Consider the following 26,640-nt stretch of genomic DNA (forward strand, 5'->3'; position numbering starts at 1 on the left):
CCCAAATCATGAAAATATTGATAAGTTAATCCAATATCATTCTTTTAGTTAGGATTTGGGCTGTAAGCATATGCTGAAAGTATTCTACCTATTAACAAAATGAACATAGAAAGTGATGGGGGAAGTCGAGTGCACAATAGTAGTCCCTTTCAATACAGGAGTAATTTCTCCTTCTTATACAAGCTTATGCCATTGCCAGGCCATGCATAGAACGAAGAGGGAGTCCCAGAGTGTCTTGGAGACCAAGGTGATGAGTGAGCAAAGGTTTATTGGACATTTTGGAACCAGGGGCCAAGGTGGCATAACTTCAGATCTCAGGTAGGTGGATGGGAATGGCGGAGACTCATGAAGGACCATGAGGCTATTAGAGAACTTCAACAAGGAAGGCTGGGGTGTGGAGTTTTCAAGAGACTGTTGGGGTCATGTCCAATAGGGCAGGGAAAGCAGCACAAGATTTTTACGCTCAGGACTCAGGCTCAGCAGTGTTGCATAGTAATGGGTAGTGCAGTAAGGAACAATACGATGAAAGAAGAAGACTGCCTGCAAGGCCTCTGTAGGTATCATGAATAAAGAAAAGGGGGTTATTGTGGATGTGCTCAAAATTGTGAAGGGTAGGAGAAAGAGGGAGAAGAAGCAGGATCTCGAGACTGGCTTGAAGGTCATTTCCTGCATATAAAATCAGTACAGCAACAATCTGCCAAATTTAGAGATCTTCAGAAAAACCACTGCCACAGCTGCCTTTTTCATAGCACTGTAAGTATGCAGGATTGCTGCCATGGTTCCTGCAGCTGCTCAGCAAACATTTTTATTTTTCAAAAACAAACTCTCAACGTTGGAGTTTGTTTTTCAAAAACAAAAAATGCACCCTGTTAGTTATGTGGTACAGTAGACCAGAACAGGGTTGCTGCACTATTTCTCCTTGACCTCTCAATTGCCTTTGCCACAGTTGACCATGGCACTGTAATACAAAGACTCTATGAAGCCGGCATAGAAGGGACTGCTATTGACTGGATCACATCATTCCTTTAACCCCTTCGCTGCTCATGGCGAGCTCAGCTCGTCATGCAGTACACTGGTCGTGTGCTTATGACGAGCTGAGCTCATCATGAAATAATGTATTTCAAGGATCTCCAGCACAGGAGGGGAATTGCCTCAGCAGTCATGTGGTTAAAACAGAACAAATGCCATCCATTCTTCCCCTTTCACATCCAAACCGTACTTCACAAAAGCTGGGGTACATCAAGGCTCTATCATCTCACCCATGCATTACAACTTCTACAAGAAGTCATTATTGGCAATGATCTATGAATTTCAGCTCACATGCTATATCTATGCAGATGACACACAAATAATTCTTAAACTGAAAAGCCCCAAAGACACTGGAAACTCACATATCTTCAAATGCCTCAGAGCCTTTGCCCAGTGGATGACATGAAGCCATCTCAAATTGAGTGTTTCTGGAATGGAAATCTCACATGTGCTGAATGGAAAAAGGATGACCCACTTGGTGTCTGGACTGATGATATGGGACCACCTCCTAAAGTATGTAAGGAAGTAAGAAACCTTGGAATTACCAGGGACTTCAAAATATCAATGAATGCCAGCAGGAAAAATTAGCATGATCAAGCTTCATTACTATGGAAACTCTGCAAAACATCTTTGCCCACCTGGGATTTCCACACAAAGCCCAGACTACTATCTGTCTTGCACTGTGTAAACATCATTACGCCAATGGCCTCTGCCACAGATCTTCTTTATCAACTGTGAAAAGTCTAAAACAGATTCAGAACTCTGCTGCTAGACTACTCTTACATATAAAGCTACAAGCCCACATCTCTCCTACCTTGAGGGCCCTACATTGGTTACCAGTTGCCATAAGATCCACATTCAAGCTACTTTGTATCACCCACATAGCAATATATGGAACGGGACCACTTTTCATCAGGAATATAATCACCAAATACATTTAACAAAGGAACCTCTGCTCCAGATTGGCACCTCTCCTCAAAATCCCATCTTACAAGAAAAAAAAAACATAGGAGGCACACCCTTCTCTGTTTAAGCATCCAAACTATGGAACTCATTACCCCAAAACATGAGATCCATGGTTAACTATCTTATCTTCAGAAGACTACTCGGGTTGGCTGTTCCGTTATTAATAACCACTCTTCAAACACAAATGTACAGCATATCCCAGTTTGTGTATATATATATATATACATTTAATTTGATTATATGTTGTATCTAGATATGTGTATTTCTTTGTAAACATATGCATAATAATTACAATTTAAATGTATACATATTCTTTAGATCGACTTAACAAATGTACATATTACTTATGGTTAAAATATATATATATTATTCTATGCTTAACATATATATAGGCCGTGGCATAGTTTTCATATAAGTTATTTGATTAGCTTGAGGTTCTCCATTTATTTATCTATCACAGTATGTAAATATATATCTACAATGGCTTCACATTTGAAAACTCAAAAAATGAATTAAAAAATTTAGAAAGTATACAAGTAAATTAACTTAAAGTACAAAAACCCTTGAAAGTCCAAGTTTACTAAATACAACCTAAATCTTGATATATTCCCTTCCTTATACATGTATACCCTCCATGTATATATTTATTGCTTTACTCCAACTGTAAAATAAAAAAAAGATAAAAATGTGCATTTCTACCTCCAATTTGACTCATCCCAAACCTCATTTTACTACTATGATCTCCCAAACAACCCTTTCTAAATTCTTCCTTCATGTATTCCTCCTTGGACTGATCCGAAAGCAAATTTTACTACTAAGATCTACCTTATCCATATCTAGAGACTCTTCTCTCCTCCATCTCTCCTTTACTCATCCCAAACCTCCTTCACCTACTATGATCGCCCAATAAACACTTTCTAGACTCTACCCTCGTCCATACCTCCATTATCCTTTTCAATCCAACTAACACACTCACATGGCCACCGCACAAATAAACTCATATTTTCCTATGCTAATTCACCACTAATCCTATTTTGGGTTCCGGGGTAGCGTGCTACTCGCTGAAAAGTCCTTTGATGCCTCTTCAGGGGTAGTAAATGCTATATAAATGCAATTTCAATTACAAAAAACCGTGCCAAAATATCCATACTAAATAGGGGTCGATTTTCGTGGGGCCATGAGTGTATGCCTTATGGTTTACCTGACTCTAAATAGAGTGGGTGAACATTATTTTGGTGGACAGAGGCTCTGCCATATTTGTGACCATCAAACTCTAATTAGTCCCATATTTGCAAGATCCCTCAGTGGAATTTAGCACATATGTTACAATAATATGATGAGTATATGTGCTCACGTGCTTGCATTGCACTTTTGAAGGTGAATGTTCCAGCCCTTTCCATTCTAAAATGCATGCACATGTGTATCTGTGAGTCCACGTTTGTGAACGCTATCAAGTGTGAATGCATTCCTATCTATGCCTCATGTTGGGCGCTATGTTAATGGCAAAATAGGATGTATCTCTACCCAAGAGGTCACTTCAGTGAAAGGAATGGTTCAGCTGAGAAACACAAGCAGCATATGTTAATGTCAACGATGGCTACTGTATGTGTCTGTTATGATACTGCAAGTCTGAGTAAGAACCGCGTATTGGTCTGCTTGCTGGAGAGAATGCTGAGCTTGTTCATATCCATGAGCTGGTGGAATGCTCACTGTGAGTTTTCTAGGAGATCACTTCCATGCCGGTTTATTAAAGCCACCCTTCAAGGAGATCACATGTGGTTTCACACAGGATCACATAGGAAGTGACAGGTGCAAGAGAAGGACCAGGGGCCTCATTTATGAGGCCCCTTGCGCCATCGGAACTTCACTTTTCATGAAGTTCCGTGGCGCAGAAGCCTGCGTGGTATTTATCAGGCAGCAGTACGGCAGTTTTCGTGGCGTACTGCTGCCTGATAAATATCAGTCCCTTTAACGCAGTGTTCTGCGTTAAAGGGGCGTGCAATGGGTGTTGCTGGGGGCGTTCCCAGCAACATCCATGGCCTTTTGACACTGCCCCAGATTTACGAGAAATCGTAACTCTGAAGCAGTGCCAAAAGCTTACGCCTCCCCAGGGGAGGCGTAAGGGAGGCGCAACAGGGAGAAATGTCTTTATTTCTCCTCGTATTTCCTTTTTCTATGTGTGCTGCACTCTGCAGCACACATAGAAAGAGGAAAAGCCTCTAGTGATTATTTTTGTACAGAAAGGTTTCCCTTCCTGTACAAAAATAATCTTCCCCGCAACGCAGGCACCCTTGCACCATTGTGCAAGGGTGCCTGCGCTGGCGCAGGCAGCCCATTGTGCGCCGGCGCAGGGGAAAAGGACAGGAATGCGCCGTATCTTATAGATACGGCGTATTTCTGCCCTTTTCTTTTGCCGTAGGGAAGCGCAGCAGGAAGGCCTGCTGCGCTTCCCTACGGCAAAAAGTCATAAATGAGGCCCCTGGTGTCCATGAATCACTGGCAGTGGATGATTTTAGGATTATGAACAGATATCCTGACATTGCCTTGATGAAGGTGAGCAGCACTACCTCATGGTGGAGTCCATCGAGTGCTTCAGACGCTGAGATGACCGGTTCAGAGATGGCAGCCATTGAGTACATTGGGAGAGAGGAGTTGTTTGTTGTGATTATCCCTTGTCAGTGCAGCAGCCAACATTCTCAGATAGTCCCCAGTCATTGCGAAAAAGAAGAGGTATTTAGAACTGCCACCACCATCATAGAAGCAAGATGAAGTGTGTCTAGTGGAATTGTGAAGTTATCGATTCTCTCAGGGTAAACAAGCTACTTCAATCAAACAAGTGAAACGCCTACAGCTGAGGAAGTTTAATTTATTTGAAGTGTCTTTCTTTAAAGAGGCAAGGAATGCGACTTCGTAGCAAGTAATATGAGACACTGTGCAACACGTCTATGAAGAAAACAACTATGTAATCCCTACGTGATAGACGAAAATGCATATATACAAACTTTAATGCAGGATGTCACTGACCAATGGGAACAGTACATATGCACTGCTCTCCTAGGGAAGGAGATGTGTTGGCGTTCTTCGTTTAAATTGGCAGGGTACCAAGCAGATTATTTCCTTGTTTAAGTTTTTCATTTTGGAAGTTATGTTAATTTTGTTCCAAACTGCTTTGTTTTCTGCTGTCCTTTAAACACAAGCAAACAACAACTAGACACAACAAACGCATTGAGATCGTATGTCTATGCCCCCGCAACATTACTGTTCTGTATTGTATTATACTTGTAAAATCTTTTCAATAAAATAATTTTGGAGAAAAAAAAAAGAGTCAGTTGTGGCTGGGAGAGGGTGTCTTTAACCAGTTTGCTCTTAATTGAGTGTGTGATGTTTCTGCTGTCTACAATTACCTGCTTGCCACTCCTCAGACATCAACAAATGTTGATGGTCTTTCTTGAGATGGTCTGCAGAGAGTCTGGAATTGTGCAATGGGATTGAACTTCCTTCCCTCAGCAAGTATATTGTCATTCCCTGAGAAAAAATCAGAATGGAAACCAAACTGTTAATGCCAGTTTATATATGTATTTTTTTTTTGGTTTTATATAGCGTCAACTAAACCCGGGGGGTTGGGGGGGGAGGTTATAGAGTGATTCACAGAGATTTGTGGTTGGGTAAATACATAGAGGGTATAAGTTTCACTTGAAAACGAGTAAGGGGACAATGACAACTAATGTCCTTATTGGGACGGACTTACCACACTATAAATTAAGATGCACATATTCTGTTATTGTGTGGTAAATTTGACCCAGGACCATGTAATTACAAGTTAAGCCCCAAGGAATGGGGAATTAACTTGCGAAACTGATATTTGCAGTTTGTAATGCAACATGGGATTCCCAGGTCTGTGGGGGTTTAACTCACACATTTATCACCTACATTGAGCAGGTTATAAATGTGTGCAGGGACCACTGGTGGAGGTGGGGAGTGAGGGAAGAGAGTGGGTTAATAGGGAAGACAACTGGAAGGTTATGGATGGCACCCCTGTTAGAAAAAAGCAGAAATTAGGCCTGCCTACTTCTGCATTCAAATCCTCACGCAGTTCTGCGGTGCAGAATGTATGCACGGAAAAACCGAGTGTGGAGAAACCAACCCACTTGGAATGATGCGGAGCAGATTTCCATGAGATATTTTTGCTTCACCTGACTGGTAATTCAAGCTTAAATGGCTATGCATTAATACTACAAGAGCAGACGCAATGGATTGATAAGAAGGCCTTGATAAAGCGAGTTTCTCCCTGCATTAGGGAGAAAAAAAACATTTTATAAACAATTGCATTTATGTATAACATGAAAGAACTTTGGCTCTCACTAGCAATGGTGTAAATAGGTTAAACTGCAATGTGTCCCTGGAATAGCAATGTTTTTATCTCGCCCAGTTCTATGTTTTCAATATTGAAAGTAATGTACTTCAGATTGTCTCTGGTTAAGAAAGAGAGGATTCAGTCAAGAAGGCAAGGAATTGTTTATTTCGATGATAATGAAAATCAGCACAACCCATCAACATATGTATAAATGCTTAACAACAGCAACAATTATAAATTCACTTAAGTGAACACAGGTATGCACAAACTTAATGATCAAAAAGCGAGCGCCATTTTCCGATACTGAAAATCATATCTACTTTACCACATAAGATAGGACATAAATGGTAGTATTGTCCGAACATCACTGTTTCTCCGTATCCACTCTATCACTCGTCATAATAATGTCGACATTTCCGGGCGCATTGATGGTCATTCTCGGCGTGTTCTTTGCTGTTCAGTAAACCGAGTGTGCTTGTCGTTGCTTTTGCAGCATTCCACCAAATGTCCGAGACATCGTCTACTGCACGGGCGTTTCTTTGATGGACGAGGATGTCTGGGAGTTTATATGGATGAAATTCCACTCTTCTACCGCAGTGTCTGAAAAGAAAATATTGCTTGAAGCTTTGACCTGCAGCGATGACAGGAACCTCTTAAACAGGTGGGGTTTGTTTCACATTATGTATTATACAACTTGTCAGGGACATTTCTAGTCTGTAGATGGCGGCAGAGCAGTTGACAGGTTAAGGGGGTTCTGGGAAAATGTAATTTTCTAGATCTGTGCTATGATCAGGTGCTCTTTTGCCCCCCCCCCCCCCCCCCCCTTCCCATTTCGTGGCATAGCTGGAATTGGCCTTACACGACATTTGATCGTCATGATGGGCGACTGAAAATTTACTTATCTCTGTGTATTGCGACCATGAGGTTTGAGGATGTTAATAAACAGTAAATAGTAACAGGACTGAGTAGCTAAATGGTGAAAGATTAAAACTAGTTTGGCCTGTGGTCCTGGTGGTTAAACCACACAAGTTGCGAAGCAGTCCATCTTGATTGTAAACAAAAGCAATAAGAGATTTATTGGTGTTCCTACCTTCCCAAAATCATAACGATTTTTGATTTTGAATAACTCCAACTATGTTCTTCAATTCATGCATGTTATTATATTTATTACACTATCTACTATGAGGTATTTTACCCCCAAAAATGCTTCTCGACATAATTAAGGGCTCTTTTCCCATGAAAAATCGAGCAACTGTTTATTTCTTGTCCTGAGCTACACCTCTTCAAGGTTGTAATACATTTTAAATCTCCTTGAAAGTAGGCGTGTACAAAGTTGTGAAGTCCTATGACTTGTAACTGTGAAGGTAAGTTAAAAAAAAAAGTTTAAAGATTTTGCTTGTGTAATTTAGACAGTGGTCTTTCAAGTGGGCCGTTGGGTCAGCAGGAAACCATTCCCGCCTCTGATTACATCCTTACTCCTCATATTATGAATCTTTGATACACTTAAGAAGCTGAATTATTGATATCAGTGCTATTAATATTCTCATTGGCAAGAAGAATAAGGAATACTAAAATGCCATTTCCGATGTGATTGTATTTTTAGACTGCTTAACCTCTCCCTGAATTCTGAGGTGGTGCTGGATCAGGACGCCATTGATGTCATCATCCATGTAGCACGGAACCCGCATGGACGTGATTTAGCCTGGAAGTTCTTCAGAGATAAATGGAAAATTCTGAATGCTAGGTAAGGCCTGCACGTTCTCCTTGCATTTATATTGCGGATTCCTGGTTTAGAAGAATGTCACTAACTCCTTTGAGACGTTTTAAGGCATGGGCAAGTGGGAAATTGGCGAGGGTCCCCACCTTCCTAGAGGACCCCTGGAAAAGTGAACTTTCTCACTATTACACCCCTGTCTATTCGATTTCTCCAAATCTCCCTCTCTGCCTGCATGTACAACTTACCCTCTCTCCACCCAGTGTCATTTAAAGGGTTTTAGGGGTCCGAGGGAAGACTTATATCAACTGTTTTTTGTGACCCTGTTACAGTTCAACATATCATTCAGTATTCTTTGACATCATGCTGGCTTCACTTAGCAGAAAATGGGTAATAGAGTTCAAATTTGTTCCATACAGTGGGCCCCAAAATATGTCTTAACCGGGGTCCCCAATACTATTAACATGGCACTGTTGCCTCTGCATCTAGGTGGGCATACATGTTCTCTGTATGCGTTCCCGGAACGCTTGATCTTTCAGCATTCATATGTAGGAAATATAAATCTTAGCCTCTTTTTTTCTGTCTGATTTAATATTTTGATACTTTGTGCTAATTAGAGCTTCACATACTCATTCTTCTACACCATTGCATGCCCCAAAATATTGTCTGTTATCGGGTTTAGATATTGTATTCTGTTATTCTAGATAATCAGGATATCTACTGAAATGGCATGGCTTTGTGAACTTCACAGTTTCTAGCATGAGTTACTGTGTTTTCTTCACAGTTTTTGTGGTAAGAATGGAGACAACCTTGAAAATGTTAATATAAATGAATGAATGAACACTAATGCATATAATTTACACCTCTATGTACATTTGGCTGCTGAACTACCCCTGCGCAAAATGCGCTTATGCTGGGGTGGTGCCTGATTTAGATCTAATGATAAAATAATAGGAAATAACGTGAAAGCCATGTTTCAACGTGTTTTTCCTTCTGTTATTAGCCTTGGACCCCTGGTTTCCACCTGCATTTATCACCTGGATGTACATACTGACTCAAACACAGATTTGAGCACACTTTATTGGTGCAAATGCAGTTTCCAATAGGTTTTACTCTACTATCTGTATTCTGTAACAAAGACCAAATATTGATTATTTACCTTTCTTGATGTATGAATAAAGATTTAGATAAAATATATATAAATGTTCGAGTTTGTGGGGAAATATATCCTTTTGTGCGGATCCTTCATTTATTGACTAGATAGCTCCATATCTGGCTCTCAAGACACTTGAAGTCTCATAAATACCTCACAATGCATGCTTCCTACTACTAAACAATGTCAAGCAATTGGCGCTCTTAGCTAAATCCGCAGTAACATTTCATAAAAAATAGGCAAGTGGTCATGAATTCAAATGCCCAGTGTGGCATTACACTATCCTCATGGGAGAATTAAAAGCATTAATGAAGGACTGGCGTGTTGCAGTATAAACATGTCAGATTTAATCATTTTGACGTGTTTACCTTAACTTCTAGCATGCATATTTCTGTAGAAAGAGACAAAAGGTGCATGTTACTGCATAAGCTAAAGTACATTTGCCATTGACAATGCTGTTCCATATGTATAAACAAACATCTGTGTAAATCCTCTTACGAACAGGCGAGAGGTTTCGATTTCGCCCAAGCCATTTATGCCAGGCAGGCACATTATCCTCCACAATTAAGATGGAATTTTCATCCCGCGTGAAGGAAGACAGGGTACAGTGTGAAGGGCCATTACCTCATTGCTTCCCATAGATCCACTACCCCCTTTTGGCTATTTGGAGTGAAGGATGCAATAGGGAGAAGACCAGTTAGAGTAGGTTTTCAACAGACAGGGAGAGGGTGGTGATTAATTTTAACACCTTGGCTGCTAGGGGTTTTCCCGCTGTGCGCTGGCACTTGAGATATCCCATTGTTCATGACAAAGCCAGCTCGTCATCCGCACAGCACAGGTAACACTCATGACGAGCTGGCTTTGTCATCAGCACTGAAGGGGTTAATGAGCACAACCATGGGAAGGATTGAGGAGCACACACAGCTGAGTTAGCATGAGCCTCCCATCAACAATTTCAAAGAACCTAGAAAACACTGACTGGCTGAAACCATATTTGCAATGTCTGGGAGTGATAGTTTGAGCTTTCAACAGATATATTGAGAAATCCCCACTCTCATCTGTATAACTCTTATAAACTGGGTCTTCCACGATGTGGAAATGAAAATGTTGACTAAACCATATGAGGACCAGAAGCAACGGAAGGAACCTGCTTCCTCTTGAATCGCCAAAGCCATTTTAAGGGCCATAGGACCTAGCTTTCCAAAGTTAATAAGGAGAGAATGTAATATTTGAGAAAGATCCAGTGGGACTGGACTTTGGCTAGATTCCTTGATGGAGAGAGTGGTTGAGCAGCATGTCTTTATTCGAACCATAGTTAATGGGTTTCCCAGAATACCCCCAGAGAGTTTCAGACCTATTGGTGCATCCAAGATGAAAATAGTTACCTTTTGGTCGGCCATTCCCATTGGCTTAGATTGGATTTTGACCCCAATTATTTTCTATGGGTTTTTCTGTAATTTACGTTACAGATTCATACATTCAAAACTCTTTAAACATGTTTTTGTGTTGTTTTGTTTAGTAAACGTTTCTTCTGATTTCTTACATTACTTAGGTACCTATGCCAATTCTAATGATAACTTTAATGATGTTTTGGTGCTACTAAGATATTTGCACACATTGTCCTGGGGTATGCGTGTCTCCTGATCCACAACTATCAAAGGTCAGCGTGTTTTTGATTTCTAGGCACCAAACATACCAAAACAACTGGTTGCAAAAGTTGATTGCAAATTGTTCACTGACTATGTACTAATATATCACTTCACAAATACACCTGTCATGGATGTCACAGAATGACCCGCCTAATGAATATTAATTTAGCAGGTCGCTATTTGGGATTCTTCCTGATTGTCTACAGACACCAGGATGGTGAACTGCATAGAACAACAGTTCATCATCTCTGTTTGCATTTCGAGATTGCAAACTAGTGTCTTGTAAAGCAGTTCTTGTTCCACGTAGGAACCGTTGATTTCAAAAGCATGAAAAGGTTCCTATTTGGGAAGGCAGGAGAAAGCATTGGTACCCTGAACCCCTGCCTGCTCTCACCGAGACACGATTTCCAAAGGGTAAGCAGCCTATAGGGCAAAATATAATGCTGTAAACCCTGTGATTTTGGGAATTGCAGGGTTTGCAACTGCAAAATTGCTTTATAAATCTAGCCTTGGATTGTTTAACTCAGTTACAGTCTGAAGCTACTCGCCCCTAGTTACTATTACAGTTCCTGGAGAGGCTTGCTGAAAATGTGTTAAGAACAATGTGTAAAGCACTATTAAACCGAGAATAAAATAAAATGGGGACTAGCTAATGCTTTTAGAATGTTTTTGTGAGGCGAACATACAAAGAATGGAGTGCACACACCAGCAACAAACATGGCTACAAACCCAGTCTCTTTGTCAGCTCCCAGGAGGAACAATACATTTCACACTTATGTAGCATGCCAATAATTGGAAACAAACCCTATGGAATGTCAATACAAACCTATGCATGTATATGTCTGATGCATTTGAGCATAAGGCTAAGACATTTTAGAAAATACGAAGAGTTTTCTTATTTTCTAGAGGATGTTTGATGCATTTTTTCATATTTTAATTCATTCCACCAATTATCTTTACCAAACGGTAAACTTACCAAGTTCACATGAAGCTAAGAATGTTTCATTCCATCTCATAGCTTAAGTGCTGGGCTACAGCTATCCTCCAGGTCCCACTAATAGTCCTATTCTCCTTTAAATTCCAAAAGGCTCTGCGTCCCCCCCTTGTTAATACTTCTCCGACAATGAGCTATTCCATCTTTGAGGAGCTTTGACCATTAGAGATTCCCGGTAGGTTATCTGGCTCAGAGAATTCCCATAACAGAGCATTGTTTACTCCTGACCTTCTGGGTAATCAAGTCTTTGGCTGCAAGGCCCTCTACTAAACATGGTAGATGTTGACTGTAAGATCTTCTAGTGTGAGGAGTCTAAGTAACCCTTAAACCCTGCTGGGTGAAATGTGCTAGACCTTTTGGTCTGTGAGCCTCCAAAGACGTCTCTATCTCAGATATGTTAAAGCAGAGACCCTCCTGGAATGGGTGACTTTGTTTTTTTTAAACAGGTAAAACTTCTAGATGTTGGAAAGGATAACATTTTGCAACTGAGCACGCTCTTACTCTAATCCTAAGCTAATACAGCTTGACAAAGTCACGTTTGGAGGGAAGCAGCTGGCTTCAACACATACCACCCCTGAGCTTTCGATTTGATTCTTTGATTCTAAAAAGCAGGTAATCATTTTTGGAAGCATATACACCCGCAGTTTCACCTTGTGCGATAAATCTAAGATGGAATCCTATTTAAGAAGGTTGCAGAGGTCTTTTCGACTTGAAGAAGGGAGTTATTATTTGCTGTTGTATAACAGAGTAGATGCGTTTAACATTTTTAACTTAAAGTGACATTAAGCTGCATGAAATCAATTTATTTTATCACAAAGATCCTCAGAGTGAGATTCAGCTAAGAATTTCCAACACATGTGAAAAATGTCTTTCTTTGCTAGAAAAAGACACATTAAAATAAGATTTCCTATATTTCTAGGCATTAGTATGAGCTGTAGCTAAACTGTCAGTAAATGGTGTGCTTTCCACTGTTACAATGTGCCTGGCTGTATCTTCTTTGTCCAGAATCTGGGGTACATACATAAAAAGACCTTTATATAGCTGTGTTGTTTGCATATTATTATGTGGAAAGTTGTATGCATATAGGAATGGGAAATTGTATGCCACAGGTTGAACTACAACCATTGGAAAACTGAACAGTGCTTAGTTTGTGATATACAGGGAAGGGGTTGGACGCAGTTGGATGTGGGAGGTTAGCAAGATAGACGATGGCTAGCCATGGGGACACGGGGCTACTGCTGAAGAACAGAGGTGAGTAAGCCTTGATTGTAAAAATATAGAGATATTGCATTCACAGGTTACCCTTGGGCTTATCCTAAATTGAGATGATGTTTGGAGAGCAAAGTCTAGATAATTTATTTTTCTGGTGAAGAGGAGGGATAGAGCCTGGTAGATTGTGTGCTGGTTAGAGCTCCACTCTGCTTGGCTAATGGTGGAAGGTGGTATTTAGTGTTTTCTTCCAGCACTTCCAGGATGCCAGCCTAAAATGCTGATGCATATCTCATGAGGCTCACTTAATTGTGTTGATCTTGGCTAGGGTGGCAGCATTGTAGACCAATATCATTTTACTTGACTGTAGAACAAAGAACATGAGGCAAGAGGGCAGCTGAGATCATACACAATCATGACGTTCACTTAGCTTGCTTTAAGATTATAGTGGGCCTGGTACACTTCCAGATATTTCCTATTAAACTAGGAGGTGCTTTGAGACTCGTTCAATCCGCTCTTCTACCATCAATGTCATTTGCAAGAGGCCTGAAAGCAAGCAAGCAATTCCATCAATCCACCCAAAATGAAACATTGCATTCTTTGACACAAGTACTAGATTTCAACCACACAGTTGCCATATACATTGTTACAACTTCATTCAATGTAAACTTAATTCACCTCCATCCGCAGGATGACAATCATTCATAAAAGAAACATGCCCTACGAAAGTGCCTGGAGTGAAGTGTCAGCTAACCTGTAACAGGGAACACAGCGACATTTATTAGTCAGCACACTGGCTTTATAAGCCAATAACCGAACCTGTAAATCTATATTAGTGACTTTCAGTACAACGAGAGAGGCTTTGTTTTTTAAAAATAGGATTTTGTTTTGACACTGCACATATCAAGTGGAATGGCAGGTGAGCCGAACATGAGTCTGTATTGTTAAGCTATTGAAAGCTCTAGGATTGAGGTAAATTAAATTATATTGTATTCAGTAATGAAGAAGAAAAATAAAATGCAGGATACACTAAGGATACATAATATTTTATATTCAGGTATAAATCATTGTCATTCCTGCTTTGTACATGGTTAGTTATGGGTGATCATGGTTTTACCGTTTTGGTTACATTTTGAATTAGACAAAATACTTTGTGGTTTTAGTGGAATAGTGAGAGACAGTCATGGCAAGACGTGTTAAACGTATCTATTCCTTAACTTCAGTAGTTTCTTCTTGTCAGACATCATTAATGGACTCCCGAGAGGGTCATTGGTTGCTGTGAGAGTGCTTTAACTGAAATGCAGATGTGATTGCTTAAGCATGAAAGAATGTATTTGTCTTAAAATAGTAGTCAGAGTTCTTTTATTAGATGTTTTTTCTCAATAGGAGAATGGATCAGTAAGTGAAGGTGTGTTTGAGTAAAACTTTCCATAAATTGTTAGACAGTTTCATCGTTTTGAGTCTTATATCTCTGAAGAAGAAAGGATGATTCGTAGTCAACATGAAGTGTAAAAATATTGACTTTCAAAAGCATAGATCACCAGAATTTGTAGCTTTGTTTCAATTACATGATGAAACTCTCACGCGTCAGGGTTACTATTGAATTAAAGAAAGACCAAGGTGGCATGACATGCATTGATGTGCACGTTATGCTACCATGCTTGGTTTGATAAAGCTTCCACCTTCTGGAGCCCACTGAAAGCTTATAACAATATGTGATTTCTGGGTCTTAAGTTTTATTGCGGATCCCTTGGTACAAAGCCTACTCTGGCGGCCATGCCCCAAAATCCTAGCGAATCCCCCATACCACAGCAGCATATGCATTTTTGTTATTCTGAGAAATAGTACATATCTGTTACTCAAGTATGAATTTCTCTACAAACTCTTTTCTTCTGCATGCACAATTAACTCATTGTTTTAAAGGGGCCAGTTGTAGTTTTACCCAGGCTTTCCTGCCATTACCACTGGGTTACACTAATGAAAAGAAAAGTGTACTAAATTACTGAAGGACGCTCATTGGTCAATGTATCCAAACATGTCTTCAAAATAAGTGTAAGAGATAGTTCCCAGTCAACGTACTTTTGATTCTTGTGTTTTAATTTAAACGTTTTGTTAAGTTATGCAGTGTTGCATAGTCCTTTTAAGTACTATTCGAATGTATTAGCCACCTTTCATGTAATCAAATTAGGTGCAAAATAAGATCAGAATATCAGCGGGAATATATCAAACGAATGCATTTCATTAAAATATAAAAATCCTTCCAGTATCTTCCTCAGTATAGCTCTTTGCAGAATATTCGCATCTGTAAGATAAGAAAAGCAAATGGTCGTCAAATGCCACAAATGCTTATAAAATGTCACAGCATCAGCATAAATCCCTTTAGATAATGGCAAGAGAAGTTCAAAGTGTACTTCCAGGCAAGTGATGCATCAGGGGGGTGCCCTAGTGAAATTCTAGTATCCTGAACTGCAGAGACATTAGAGCTTCTGCTTATTCAGATAATACATTATTCTTCAAAAACCGGTCCCAGCTCAAACCTAGTTCCTAGATGCAGCAGATGAAAGGGAAAATGGGAGACTCTGCTTGGACTGAACATGTACCCACATTCTGGAAGAGGAAATTGATAACATAATGTGATTATCAGGGCCATTGTGACATAAAGAATGCAAGCAAATGCAATGAAGTAAAAAAGGGACTGGATTTCAGTACATCACTGTTTTATTTAGTGCTTGTAATGGGTGGAATTGTTTCATTTAGATTTTAGATCCCCTGCTTTTGTGTTTACCTTTGTCATTTGCTACATGTTATTACTCTCACATACATTAATGTATCTCTTAACACATTAGAGGGCATGTCTGCTTGTGATGTCAAGCTTATGAAGATGTCATTTTAGTTGGATCTTTGATCAGCATCGCCCCACTTGTGATAATGGTGGTGATGTCAACCATGCACAATGGATAGAGTTTTTATTAAGCAGTGAAGGCCTGCTAAAAAAGGCTTCCAGAATATGGTAGACGTCTTGCATGACTAGAGCCAATTCGAAAAGTTCAGTTTGTCAAAATGCAAAGTCTTTGCCACTAGCTTGATATATTGATGTATTAAAGACATGCACTATCCTCTGATATGCACCTAGGGTTTCAAACTATTACAGACCACATTGACATCGTCCCTTATTGATAGTGGGCAGACACTGGCAGAGGCCAGATACCTCAAGGTTTGTCAGATAAAGTGAGTTCTGGTGCACTCAAAGGGGTAATGCCATTTTATTCTTGTAGGTCCACTTTAGAATGCTTTCATTATTATATAAAGGGTCTTTCGCTTCTTCTGTAATCTCATGTATTTAGTTTGGGGTACAGATTGATGACATTAGGTGGAGTCACAAGCATATGTCTACTGTCTCCTTGTGTGTCACAGAGCGTAGTTTACCAGCTACATATGCTAACAGCTGCACTGTCTCGAGTCACACAGAAGGGCGCTTGACTTAGAACCCCCTCTGGTGTGGTGAAAGCATGTGCATGCTTAGGAGGGATTAGAAGTGTGAGTGATCAACAATAACACTTCTCACCGCGAACAAATAGGCACAAAAAGATAGCCCCATACTTAAAAATACTAGACACGTCCTGCTTGAAGTAGATCAGAAAATGGAGCACAGTGTTAAGAATTCTAACTGGGAATCCCTGTAGGCAAACTCTAAGATAAATTATAGGGGGAAACATAGACATTAACTCATGGAAAAGACTAGGGATCTCACATCCTGCCCAACTGGAAGAAGGGGGAAACCCCTACACCTTCAACATGCTAAAAAACAATATAACCTTCCAGATGTAGAACTCTACAACTTCCTTAAAAACAGGACAGCCCTAGCCAAATCAAAAATAACAAGACACAAACCCTCAATCATCCAGTACATGGAGAACCTGAACAAAGTGGGCCACCAGGTGTCCCACATATACAAACTACTCCGACCTAGCTCCTCCAAGCTTAACGATAAGACAACCAGCTTCTGGGAATCACAGCTAGACACCACACTTAGCGAGCAGGAAAGACACTACCTATGGATGTTCTCATCGAAGAACATGATCTCCCCGGTGTTAGCTCAGACAAAATTCTGGCTTCTGCACAAGGCCTACTGGACCCCGGTGTGCCTAGCGGCCCTGGGTCTGAGGGAAAACGACAGATGCTGGAGCTGTGATAAAGAGCAGGCGGACTTGGCGCACCTCATCTTCCACTGCACAAAGGTCAAAAACATTTGGGGAAAAATATTCACCTTCATCAATAAAGCTCTGGGGTGCACACTTAAGGAAGAGTTCACAACACTCACCACTGCTTTCATAACAGCTGATCTTGACACACAACATGACAGAGACCTCCTAGATTTCCTACCAACGGCAGCAGTCAAAACAGTACTCACCAAATGGAAGGACACCTCCAAAGCCACCTTCAAGGGCTGGCTCAACTGGGTGACATTCCTGAGAGGAGCTGACATCACAGCCTTAAGAAACTCACCATGGAGAAAACCCAACAGGAGTATGTAGGCATCCTTGGATAAATTCCTTGTCCCCTACGAACCCCCATGAATGCACCAGTCAGAATCAACCGAAGGGCTCTTCCCCACACCAACCACTAGAGCAGGAGCAGGACACCCCCACCCCTCCCCCCTAATCTCTTCTTTCTTTTTCTTTTCCTCACAGAGTAGATACGTGACAGGGGGGCGGTCTAACAAATATTTTGTCATAAGCCGATTAGCCTGACGTTCACCCCAAACACATAGACACAAGGTATATAGGTTATATGTTATATGAGGATTTGTACTGAATCAGGGACGGTCAAGCCGATGTGCCCCACGTTTAAACTGTATCACCAGCAGCTAAGCCACAGCTAAGCCACATGGGCTGTCATCCCTGGAGGGAGATTATGACGGTGATATCATGTTATATGCCATTTGTTGTAAGTGTAAAAAAAAACAATGAAAATATATATTTTTTAAAAGTGTGGGTGATCAAAGGCATGAGTAATGAGGGCCCTAATTCCTCCAAGGATGAGAGATTGCAGTAAATGGTGTCATGACTCTGTTGCTCCATCACCACTTTAGGCATGAAGTTGGGGAGGATGTAGCCATATGGCTAGAGCGGTCGAAGCTGGGAAACCGGGTTCGAGTCTCTGCAACTACGCTCAACATCCTGTGATTCTGGGCAAATCACTTAATCTCCACGTGCCTAGAAAAAATGAATGTGTTCTCATGTAACGAAACTGGTGCTATGTAAAGCGCTCTGATACTCAATGTCTTCGTGTCTAGTTCGCGCTATATAAAACTCAAAAAAAAAAAATTGTACAAATATTCCAGGAAAATATGTGAAAATATGTACGACTGAGCCAGCCCTAATGCCTGACCTGCTCTGATACGTAATAGATGCCATGGGTGTAATGAGTCGAAACTAGTGACCCAACCGTTTGTAATGCACATGGCTGGACATATTTGAATTGAAGCTGTGGAACTCTCAACTGAGGTTCATAAAAGACTTGCCTTTGTTAATGTTCTTGAGAAAGCTTTAGAAGTCCAATTCTTTTAGTTGAAGCCACTTTTTGCTGATCATTACCATTTATTTTATTTTCCTCACTGAATCAAAAATCAAAAGAACAATTCACTTTATCCATGCTGCACTTTTATAATAACACGATTTTATATGTCAATTGACCTCACAGTTTCCTAAGCGCTGTAAATAGCATTGATTACTAAATATCCAATTTATTGGTACTCAAGTAATCGACCTCTAAAGGATGAGTTCGACCCACCTTTGTTCAGATTCGGATGCTTCTTCGACACCAGCTGTCAGCACTTAGAACGTACACTTCTGAGCCATCTTGCAAGATAAAATAAATTTTCGGAGCTGGGGACCAGTTTTTAAAGAATATTGTGTGATGATTTAAATAAGCAGAAGCCCTAATGAATATGCGGCTCAGGACATTATAATTTCTGAGTGAAGCGTGTTATTATTCGATTTAAACCTCCTGTTGATGTTGGGTTCTGTTTTGTCTGGTTCTCTGACTGTTGAAACGTTGAAGCCTTGCTGGCATATTAACAAGTTGTGCTATTGAGACAGGAGATTCTCCGAGAGGCTGGTAGAGATTCCACATCTACCAATTTAAATGATTATCTCGTAAAGAGACGTTATCACATGGTGTTCAAAGGTGAGCTGGAAACTCATACACACAATAGATTTCTAGTTGATTATTGAGGTTGGCTCTGCAGTCACATAGTCCATGTCACGTTGACAATCTCCCTTAAGCTTGATGGGTGACTCCATGTTGTCAGAGGCACAATGTTCCAGTCCTGGATTTTTATTTTGCAAAGCTTTGTTTTCAGATGTGAGTCCAATTTGTTCAGTGACAATGAACCAAGATGGCGATTCCCATAATTTACTGGGTTCCTAAATGAAATGTTAAAGGAAAGGTGTGCCTGGAAAATGTGTTCCCTAATCACGGGCAATATTCTGGTAACCATGATCTGAGCCGGTGCTCAAGCCCCGCCCCCATTTCTACCCCACCTTTGATTTCCATGGCTAGCAGCAGGTCTGAGATTCTCATGCGCACATTTCAGCTCCTATTTAGCAAACTTCTTCAGTGCACATTCAGCAAACTTTGTATGTATTTTAAAGTAACCGGGCTGTCTATTTTTCTAAGATTTTAGAAGCCGTCAGTGTTCCTTCAATGCAGCCATTTCTTTATTACAGCACTGGCCCCAGAAGACCTCAGGGTATTGCATTTGTTTCCAAACAATTATGGCTGTGCGGGTCTAGCAATAAATCCAGCGTGATATTTCTGTTTTTCTTGGAATACATTTTTACTTTTCGAAACTCCAACGCAAACCTGCTGCATCCGGCAATGTTGTGTGGACCAAGGGCCGAGTTCAAGTTGCCTCTCGTTATTTATTGCGTTTCTCTTTATAAAGAAAGTTCCATTGCTTTTCAGAGTATCTGTAAAAAATAATAGGACATAATGTGTGAAAAGTGTTAGTGCTGAACCCCGAACAACCTTTTTTTTTTGTTTGTTTGGTTTAAAAAAAAATCCAATTGAAACAAGTTTGTTCCCCAAATAAAGTGCTTCACTAACTATAGGAAGGGTCAAAAATGCGTACCGAGATCACATTTCCTCCTGATCATATATTATTCTTCTGGCTCTTAAAACATGCTGCTGCTGGGAGCTGCAGGAAGAGTGATACCGTAGCAGAGTGCAGTGTGTGAACTTAAGACCTTAAAATACAAATGCTCCCTTAATGTTCACTTCACAGATCGAAAGGCATTTTTATTTGTAATCTGAGTTCAAGCACCCTATACCGAGGGTCCTTATCACGGATCTCTGTGTCACTGTGGTAGATTTGTAAATAATGAAGGGCATGGACCTTTGAGGGGTCTCTAAACTAAGAACTGTGACAGACAATACCTTGGCTGTGTCGCTGTACAGCAAATAGTTTTTCTTCAGAGTTTCCTGTTAGCCTTTCATTTGAACGGCTAGCACTAGTGCAACAATTTATTTAATGGTTACATATGTATTTGGGTTGGTATTATACAGTGCACAAATAAAAACTCACTATCCTGTCATGATTCTCTCTTGGTAGACAGCCCTTGTTTCCTTTGCTATTGACAACGAGTTCTACTTAGCATGGCGTGCGGCATAGCGCATTGCATTTTGCATTTTCTTGGCTTAATTTAGGTTTGTGTTTGTTGAACCATAATGTTTATCTGTGGGGTTTCAGTGGGTTTCTATGGATTTTTTTAAGGTACAACATTCACCTTTCATTTACCTACTCGACACTGCGCAGAACCTTCTGCTTTTGGCCCGGGCCAGGTGACCTAATCCTAGGGCCCAGCAGCCCCTCTGTGCATGCCCATAGACAGCAGGCCTGCAGTGCCTTCACCCAAACATAGCAAGAGGGGGGCCTTTTCATAAGATGTTCATCAACCTGGGAAAAGGCAAGAAGACTTTTGCCTACTACTAAGGTGGATGCTGCGTGGCCAAATGTCCAGAGCTTGTAAGTTATTTTGCGCATTCATCCTCGTAGAAACATAAAGGGAGGATTCTGGCCTCTGCTCTCAGTAGGAAATGACAAGAAAGAACCAACTTATCACAGTCACTACAGAAGAAATTGTGCTCCGATAGTCAACGATGCATTCACTTGCATCAAGGATTTCAAATCGTTTTTGAAGGTGGAATTGCAGAGAAAACACTCTTGCTTTGCCTTCACCAAGCCCAAGATGATGGGATAATTTGTCCTTTACAGAAGTGGAGCTTCAACTAGGGAACCTGCTACGAAACGGGGCATACTGCCCCCTCCCCAGGCCGATTTTGGCACTGCGTACGCCATCCCCCAGGAACCAGCCTATTAAGGGTGGGTGCCCTGGTGCCCACCCAGGGTACCCACCATCTTCTTGTTGGGGGGAGCCCCAATTCCCCAGCGGTACCTGCTGGCTCCCTGCCTTCATCTGAAGCCAGCATTGATTAGAGTCCAAGTTCCAAGATGGCTATCAACACTTTCTGGTTGAAGTATTGGCAGCCAATCAGATCTTAGCATGAGATTTATCGGATCGTGGGAATTCGCGAACCTGGATATCTATAAATCTATTTTCTTTATTAACTCCAATGCTGCTTAACAGATTAACACCAATTCACAAAAAGGTCTAATTGTGGATCAATATATATATATATTTATTTATGCCAAACAATTCCCACCACTTCCGACCACTTCCGTGTTCCGGCGAAGAAGGAACTCAGACCACCACCGCAGATCAGGCAAGATATGTTTTTATTTGCGTTACTCCCGCAGCCTGCAACGACGCGTTTCGGGCTTCACGAGCCCTTGATCACATATTCATTTATATATACATTAGGAAATTGATGTATTAGTTGAAGGGGGTGCGAACACCAGTGGCGGCTGGCACAAGTAAACACTGTAGGGTGGTGAGGCGGGGCTTGGTGGGGTAGTGGAGTTTGACATACTACAGGATAGTGAAAAGTAAATAAATAAATACATAAAACCACTTACCTTGCGCTCGCTGCATTGCTGAGTCAGCGATGCAGTGAATGCAAGGTAAGTGGTTTTATTTATTTGCTTATTTGTTTTTCACTATCCCATCGAATGTCGAACTCCAGTACCCCTGCCCCACCACCTCACCCCACAGCATTTACCTGTGCAAACAGCCTCTCGCGAACACACCTACAGTGATAATAACAGTCTTTCTGAGAGTGAACCCTGGAGATAATGTATGAAGAATTTATGGAATACTCAACTCAGGGTGATCCTAGAGATAATGTATGAAGAATGTATCCAATACTGAAACAATAGTACAGTTAGCTGTGGAAATAATGAGATGTCACTCCGAACCTGAGAAAATAATACTTGTTATTCACTGTTACCCATCACAAATGTTAAGTTATTCTTGGCCCAACTCAAACATCTGTCCTTGTCTTCAACTGCTACGTCGGATCAGAAGAGTAATAGGCCCACCATACATACAATTACTTTTCCTCCCTTTCCCAAATCCCAAAAAAAGAGAACTAGCCTCCTGCCACCCTCCCTCATCATACCCTCTGTACGTTCCCATTATCTCATTTGCTAAAGCCATACTAGTCCCAGCGCTTTACTGATATGCTCCAAGAGAGCCTGTCATGCAGCCTGGAATTCATTTATGACTAGTAACAGTGGGAACACTGCTTCCTGTCCTGAACTTTTGACGTGCAAATCATTGTTATCAGATGAGTCCGTCTAATTAGTTCATTAGAAGCAAGCGAATACTACCATACACTGAATACATTTAGCTGACGCACAAAAAAATATGACTGGAGACTGTTTGTAATGACATAGAGTGAAGTGGTCACCCTAGTGGGAAACAACTTTTGTATATCATTTCGTGAACATCATTGTTAAGAATACCCACATGTAGAATTTGATGGTTTTGATAGAGGCCTCTTTTTATATGCAACTCGGATTCTCTGGAGCTGGTATTCACAGGGTGGCAGATAGAACTAACAGTGCAGTGTTTTGTGAGCTGCCACATTTTGAATGGAAGCACTCAGCAGAAGCTTCCTCAGTGAACAGGGTTTTGCATCAGCCCTTGATGTATTGCATTAGAAGTGACAGGCTTCCATGGATAGCTTGTACGTAAAGATCGTTCTGCCTGCCCAGGCAATACGAAAGCATTGGTTTGAGGTGGTTTTCCTTTCAGGAAGTTTCCGGTTAAGTCCTCGGTCTTTCACAGACAGGTGAAGTCGTTTGATGGAGTGAATTAGTATTGAGTCTTGCTTCAGACCCTTAGCCTGGGTACTCCCATCAGCATGGATGTTGACCTGTTTTTTCTTAGTAAAGATTTTCCATCAAAGAAGCTGTGATTTATTGCACACGGTCTGACGCTTTTTATTTGAAGGAAGGATGGATTGTAGAGAGAAACTTGCTTTCTAATATCACAGGGAGTTTAAACGCACGGAACTGCACGGTTTGGCGTGCGGATGTGACAATGAGGCCTGGAACTTCCTCCAGATTGAGGTGTTTTCTTTCGCTGTCATGTGTTTTTCAGTGCAAGTATTGCTTTGTTGGAAGTGAGCGGGCATGTTCTGGTGCAGATCATAAAGAGGCCTCTTTCTCTACTGCTGGGTCTTTGACAGCTGCCATGTAATAGCTGGAATTATCCTATAAGTGTTGATTTTTTTTTTTTATAGTGCCATCCCATGTTGTCCCAGAACTACAATTTTCTACGTTTGACTTATAGCACCCGGGCTTCGTTCTGTTCTCCACGGGGAGTCTTTATGAATTAGACCAAGCCAACGCTGACTCGCATTTTAAAGGGCATGTATTATTTATTGAATAAATTATGCACTGCATTTGTTTTGATCAGAGATAGTCACAATGAGGCAACTTATTCGCAAAGCTAAATTACCAACTTAAAAGGAATCAACATAAACGCAATAAACTAGAACACATCTCACATAGAATATTAGTTGCTATTACCTTCTATTCATTTCCGGGATGGGCACTATGAGTACTCGATTATTCGAGATGCCCATTGCCAGTGCTTGTATATCTGCTTTCGAAGAGTTAAATAGGCTTAGATTTGCTTCGAAGAGCAGTGATAGTCTTAAGACTGGTCCTGGGAGTTGTTCGACTGAGTATCCATGTCTGGCAATCCTTTGCCCCTTGATATAGGGGAAAGAATGCGTGGTTACTCATTTTATATTACATTAATACTGGCATTCACGTTCTAGGAGAGCCACTAATGGCTTCTAGTGGAACATGGAAGGTAGAAACTTGAAGGGAGATTTACCAAATCTCCACGCAATGTAGCGCAGGCTCCTGTGAGGCTTCGCTGCGTTGCGCGACAGGGAAAGAGCAGAAGAGTGCCATATCTACAGAGATATGGCTCTCTCCTCCTCTTTCCCCTGTGCTGGCGCTGATTACAGCTGCCATGTGCCACACAGCACCATTGGTGCCATAGCGCTAGTGTGTGTGTGTGTGTGTCTAGCATAGGTTTTGTACAGGGAGGGTACACTTCCTGTACCCCTACTCCTAAATAAGAGAGTATTTCGGTCTTCAAACCTGAGGGCCGAACATTATAAGACTCTGTTTAATCTCTATTACACCCCCGCTAAATTGCATAGATGGGGGGTAAGAGAAAATGATAGATGTCCTAAGTGTAATACTGGTCCTGCAGATCTTTTGCATATGTTCTATCATTGCCTCAATCTCGCCTTAATTCGTAGGGAGATAACTTTGTTTTTGGGGGGGGGGGTGCTAGGTCTTAACTTCGATCTATCCCCGACCATGGTCATAATAGGGATGGATGATAAACTGAAGGTTGGGAGGGACACGCAAGCTCTTGTGTTTATTTCAGTTGCGGTATTACAAATTCTTATTTCTGCAGGGTGGAAGGATACCACCGCCCGACCTTTCAGATGTGGCTCGCCAGGCTACTTGGCATACATAACATAGTCATGTTTATACGAATTTAAGGGTAAGAAATCTAAAGAATTGGGAAGAAATATTTGGGCACCCCTGAAGAATTGGAGGGATTCAAAATATTAAATTATTTTATGATGTATATTTATTTAGGAGTAGAGTTGTTACCAATTTCTGGGCCACGCTAATAATGTTTGTATGAACTGTGTTTGAGCTTTGACTATTTTTGTTTTACACTATTGATCAATATCAAATAATTTATTGCAGTTTAAGAACTGCGTAGTTTTGTATCTGGTTCAATGAATTGTATATGTATCTGCTTGTTATGGAAATACACCTTATGTCTCAATAAATATATATATAAAAAAAGGATACGGAAATGGCCAAAGGCCAAGCTGTGAGGCCGTATTCTGCCCAGATGGTGTGTGTGACTCTTTAGAAATACTACACACAATCAACTGTCATATAACACAAAGAAGAAATCAGATAGTTTTATTGTTTCAGCAGCTGTCTATGCAGTTAAGCACAAGGGGCAGGGGGATGTCGACAGATGACAAAATAGGAATGAATTGTTTTTTAAATTTTCCCTATTCCGTCATCTGGTGACTTCCCATGGCCTCCCGCCCGGTGCCCCCACCCCACTGTGCTCACCTACATGGGCCAGCACAGTATTGTATACAAGAGAGATAGTCTTGATTTAGTCAACTCCCACATTTCTTTGTGGAACTCGAGAGAGGCAACTCACCTATTAGTTGTCTCACACACCGAAGGAACAGATTAAAATCTTACATACTCCAACACCAGCCAACCAGAAAAAGGAAATTTTCATCCCAGAAACCAAGCAGCCAGTGAAGATTCTTTTAAATCCATGGACTTATTTACCATTTAAACCAATCTGTCTCTGCCCTATGGAATAGTAATTATTAGATTTTTGCTTTCTTTTGTATTTTACATTGTTGTATGTGTAATATTTTTCTTGCTGTCGTCTCATTGATTACATCAAATTAAAAAACATGACATTACCTATGAGAATATTAAAAAGTTGACCTAACAAGTTTTTATAGTCTCCCGGTATATATATATATATATATATATATATATATATATATATATATATATATATATATTCAAATCGAGCAATGCGCTCCTGCGCTTTCGAAAGTCACTCTAGATCCTCCTGCCATCCAGCTCTGTCAGCCTCTCGTAGCTCCGCGCCTCTGTTCTCAACTGTTCAGTGTCATGCGCCCGACGCGTTTCGAGGCTGATACGCCTCTTCTTCATGGGGTCTTGGGAAGTAAAGCACGCAAAGGCAGCTCATCCTTCTTCAATCAATCTTGGTTCGATTTGACTGGGTGCCTCCCTTAGTGGGCGTGGCTTCTTTTGCTTTGTCCATCAGGAAAGATGGTATTTGTAGTTCGTAGGATGAGTGTGTAACTTAAACCTTGAGTAGGCTGCCTGTTTCCTTCATTGGACATCAGTATTGGTCCCTTGAGTAGGGGTGATAGGCAGGGAGCGGAGCTGTCTTTTGTCGTGGAGCATCGGGCCTCAAGCAATGCCGTGTGCGTTGCTGTGGCCTCTCCGCGTTGTTTCTGCTTTTCCTCACAACCGGAAAAGGTGCCCTTTCGCAC

General features: G+C 41.0%; 1 protein-coding gene across 1 annotated transcript in view; it reads left to right on the forward strand.

Annotated features, from left to right (window-relative positions):
- TRHDE (thyrotropin releasing hormone degrading enzyme) overlaps window positions 1-26,640 on the forward strand; it is a 1,998,244-nt gene that overhangs the window by 1,931,788 nt on the left and 39,816 nt on the right. The window contains exons 16-17 of the mRNA XM_086918108.1: window positions 6,843-7,010; window positions 7,953-8,093. Of these exons, the coding sequence (XP_086774234.1) occupies window positions 6,843-7,010; window positions 7,953-8,093 (309 nt within the window). The remainder of the gene's footprint in view (window positions 1-6,842; window positions 7,011-7,952; window positions 8,094-26,640) is intronic.

This window comes from Lissotriton vulgaris, chromosome 1_1 (assembly GCF_964263255.1).
Source record: "Lissotriton vulgaris chromosome 1_1, aLisVul1.2, whole genome shotgun sequence".
NCBI lineage: Eukaryota > Metazoa > Chordata > Amphibia > Caudata > Salamandridae > Lissotriton > Lissotriton vulgaris.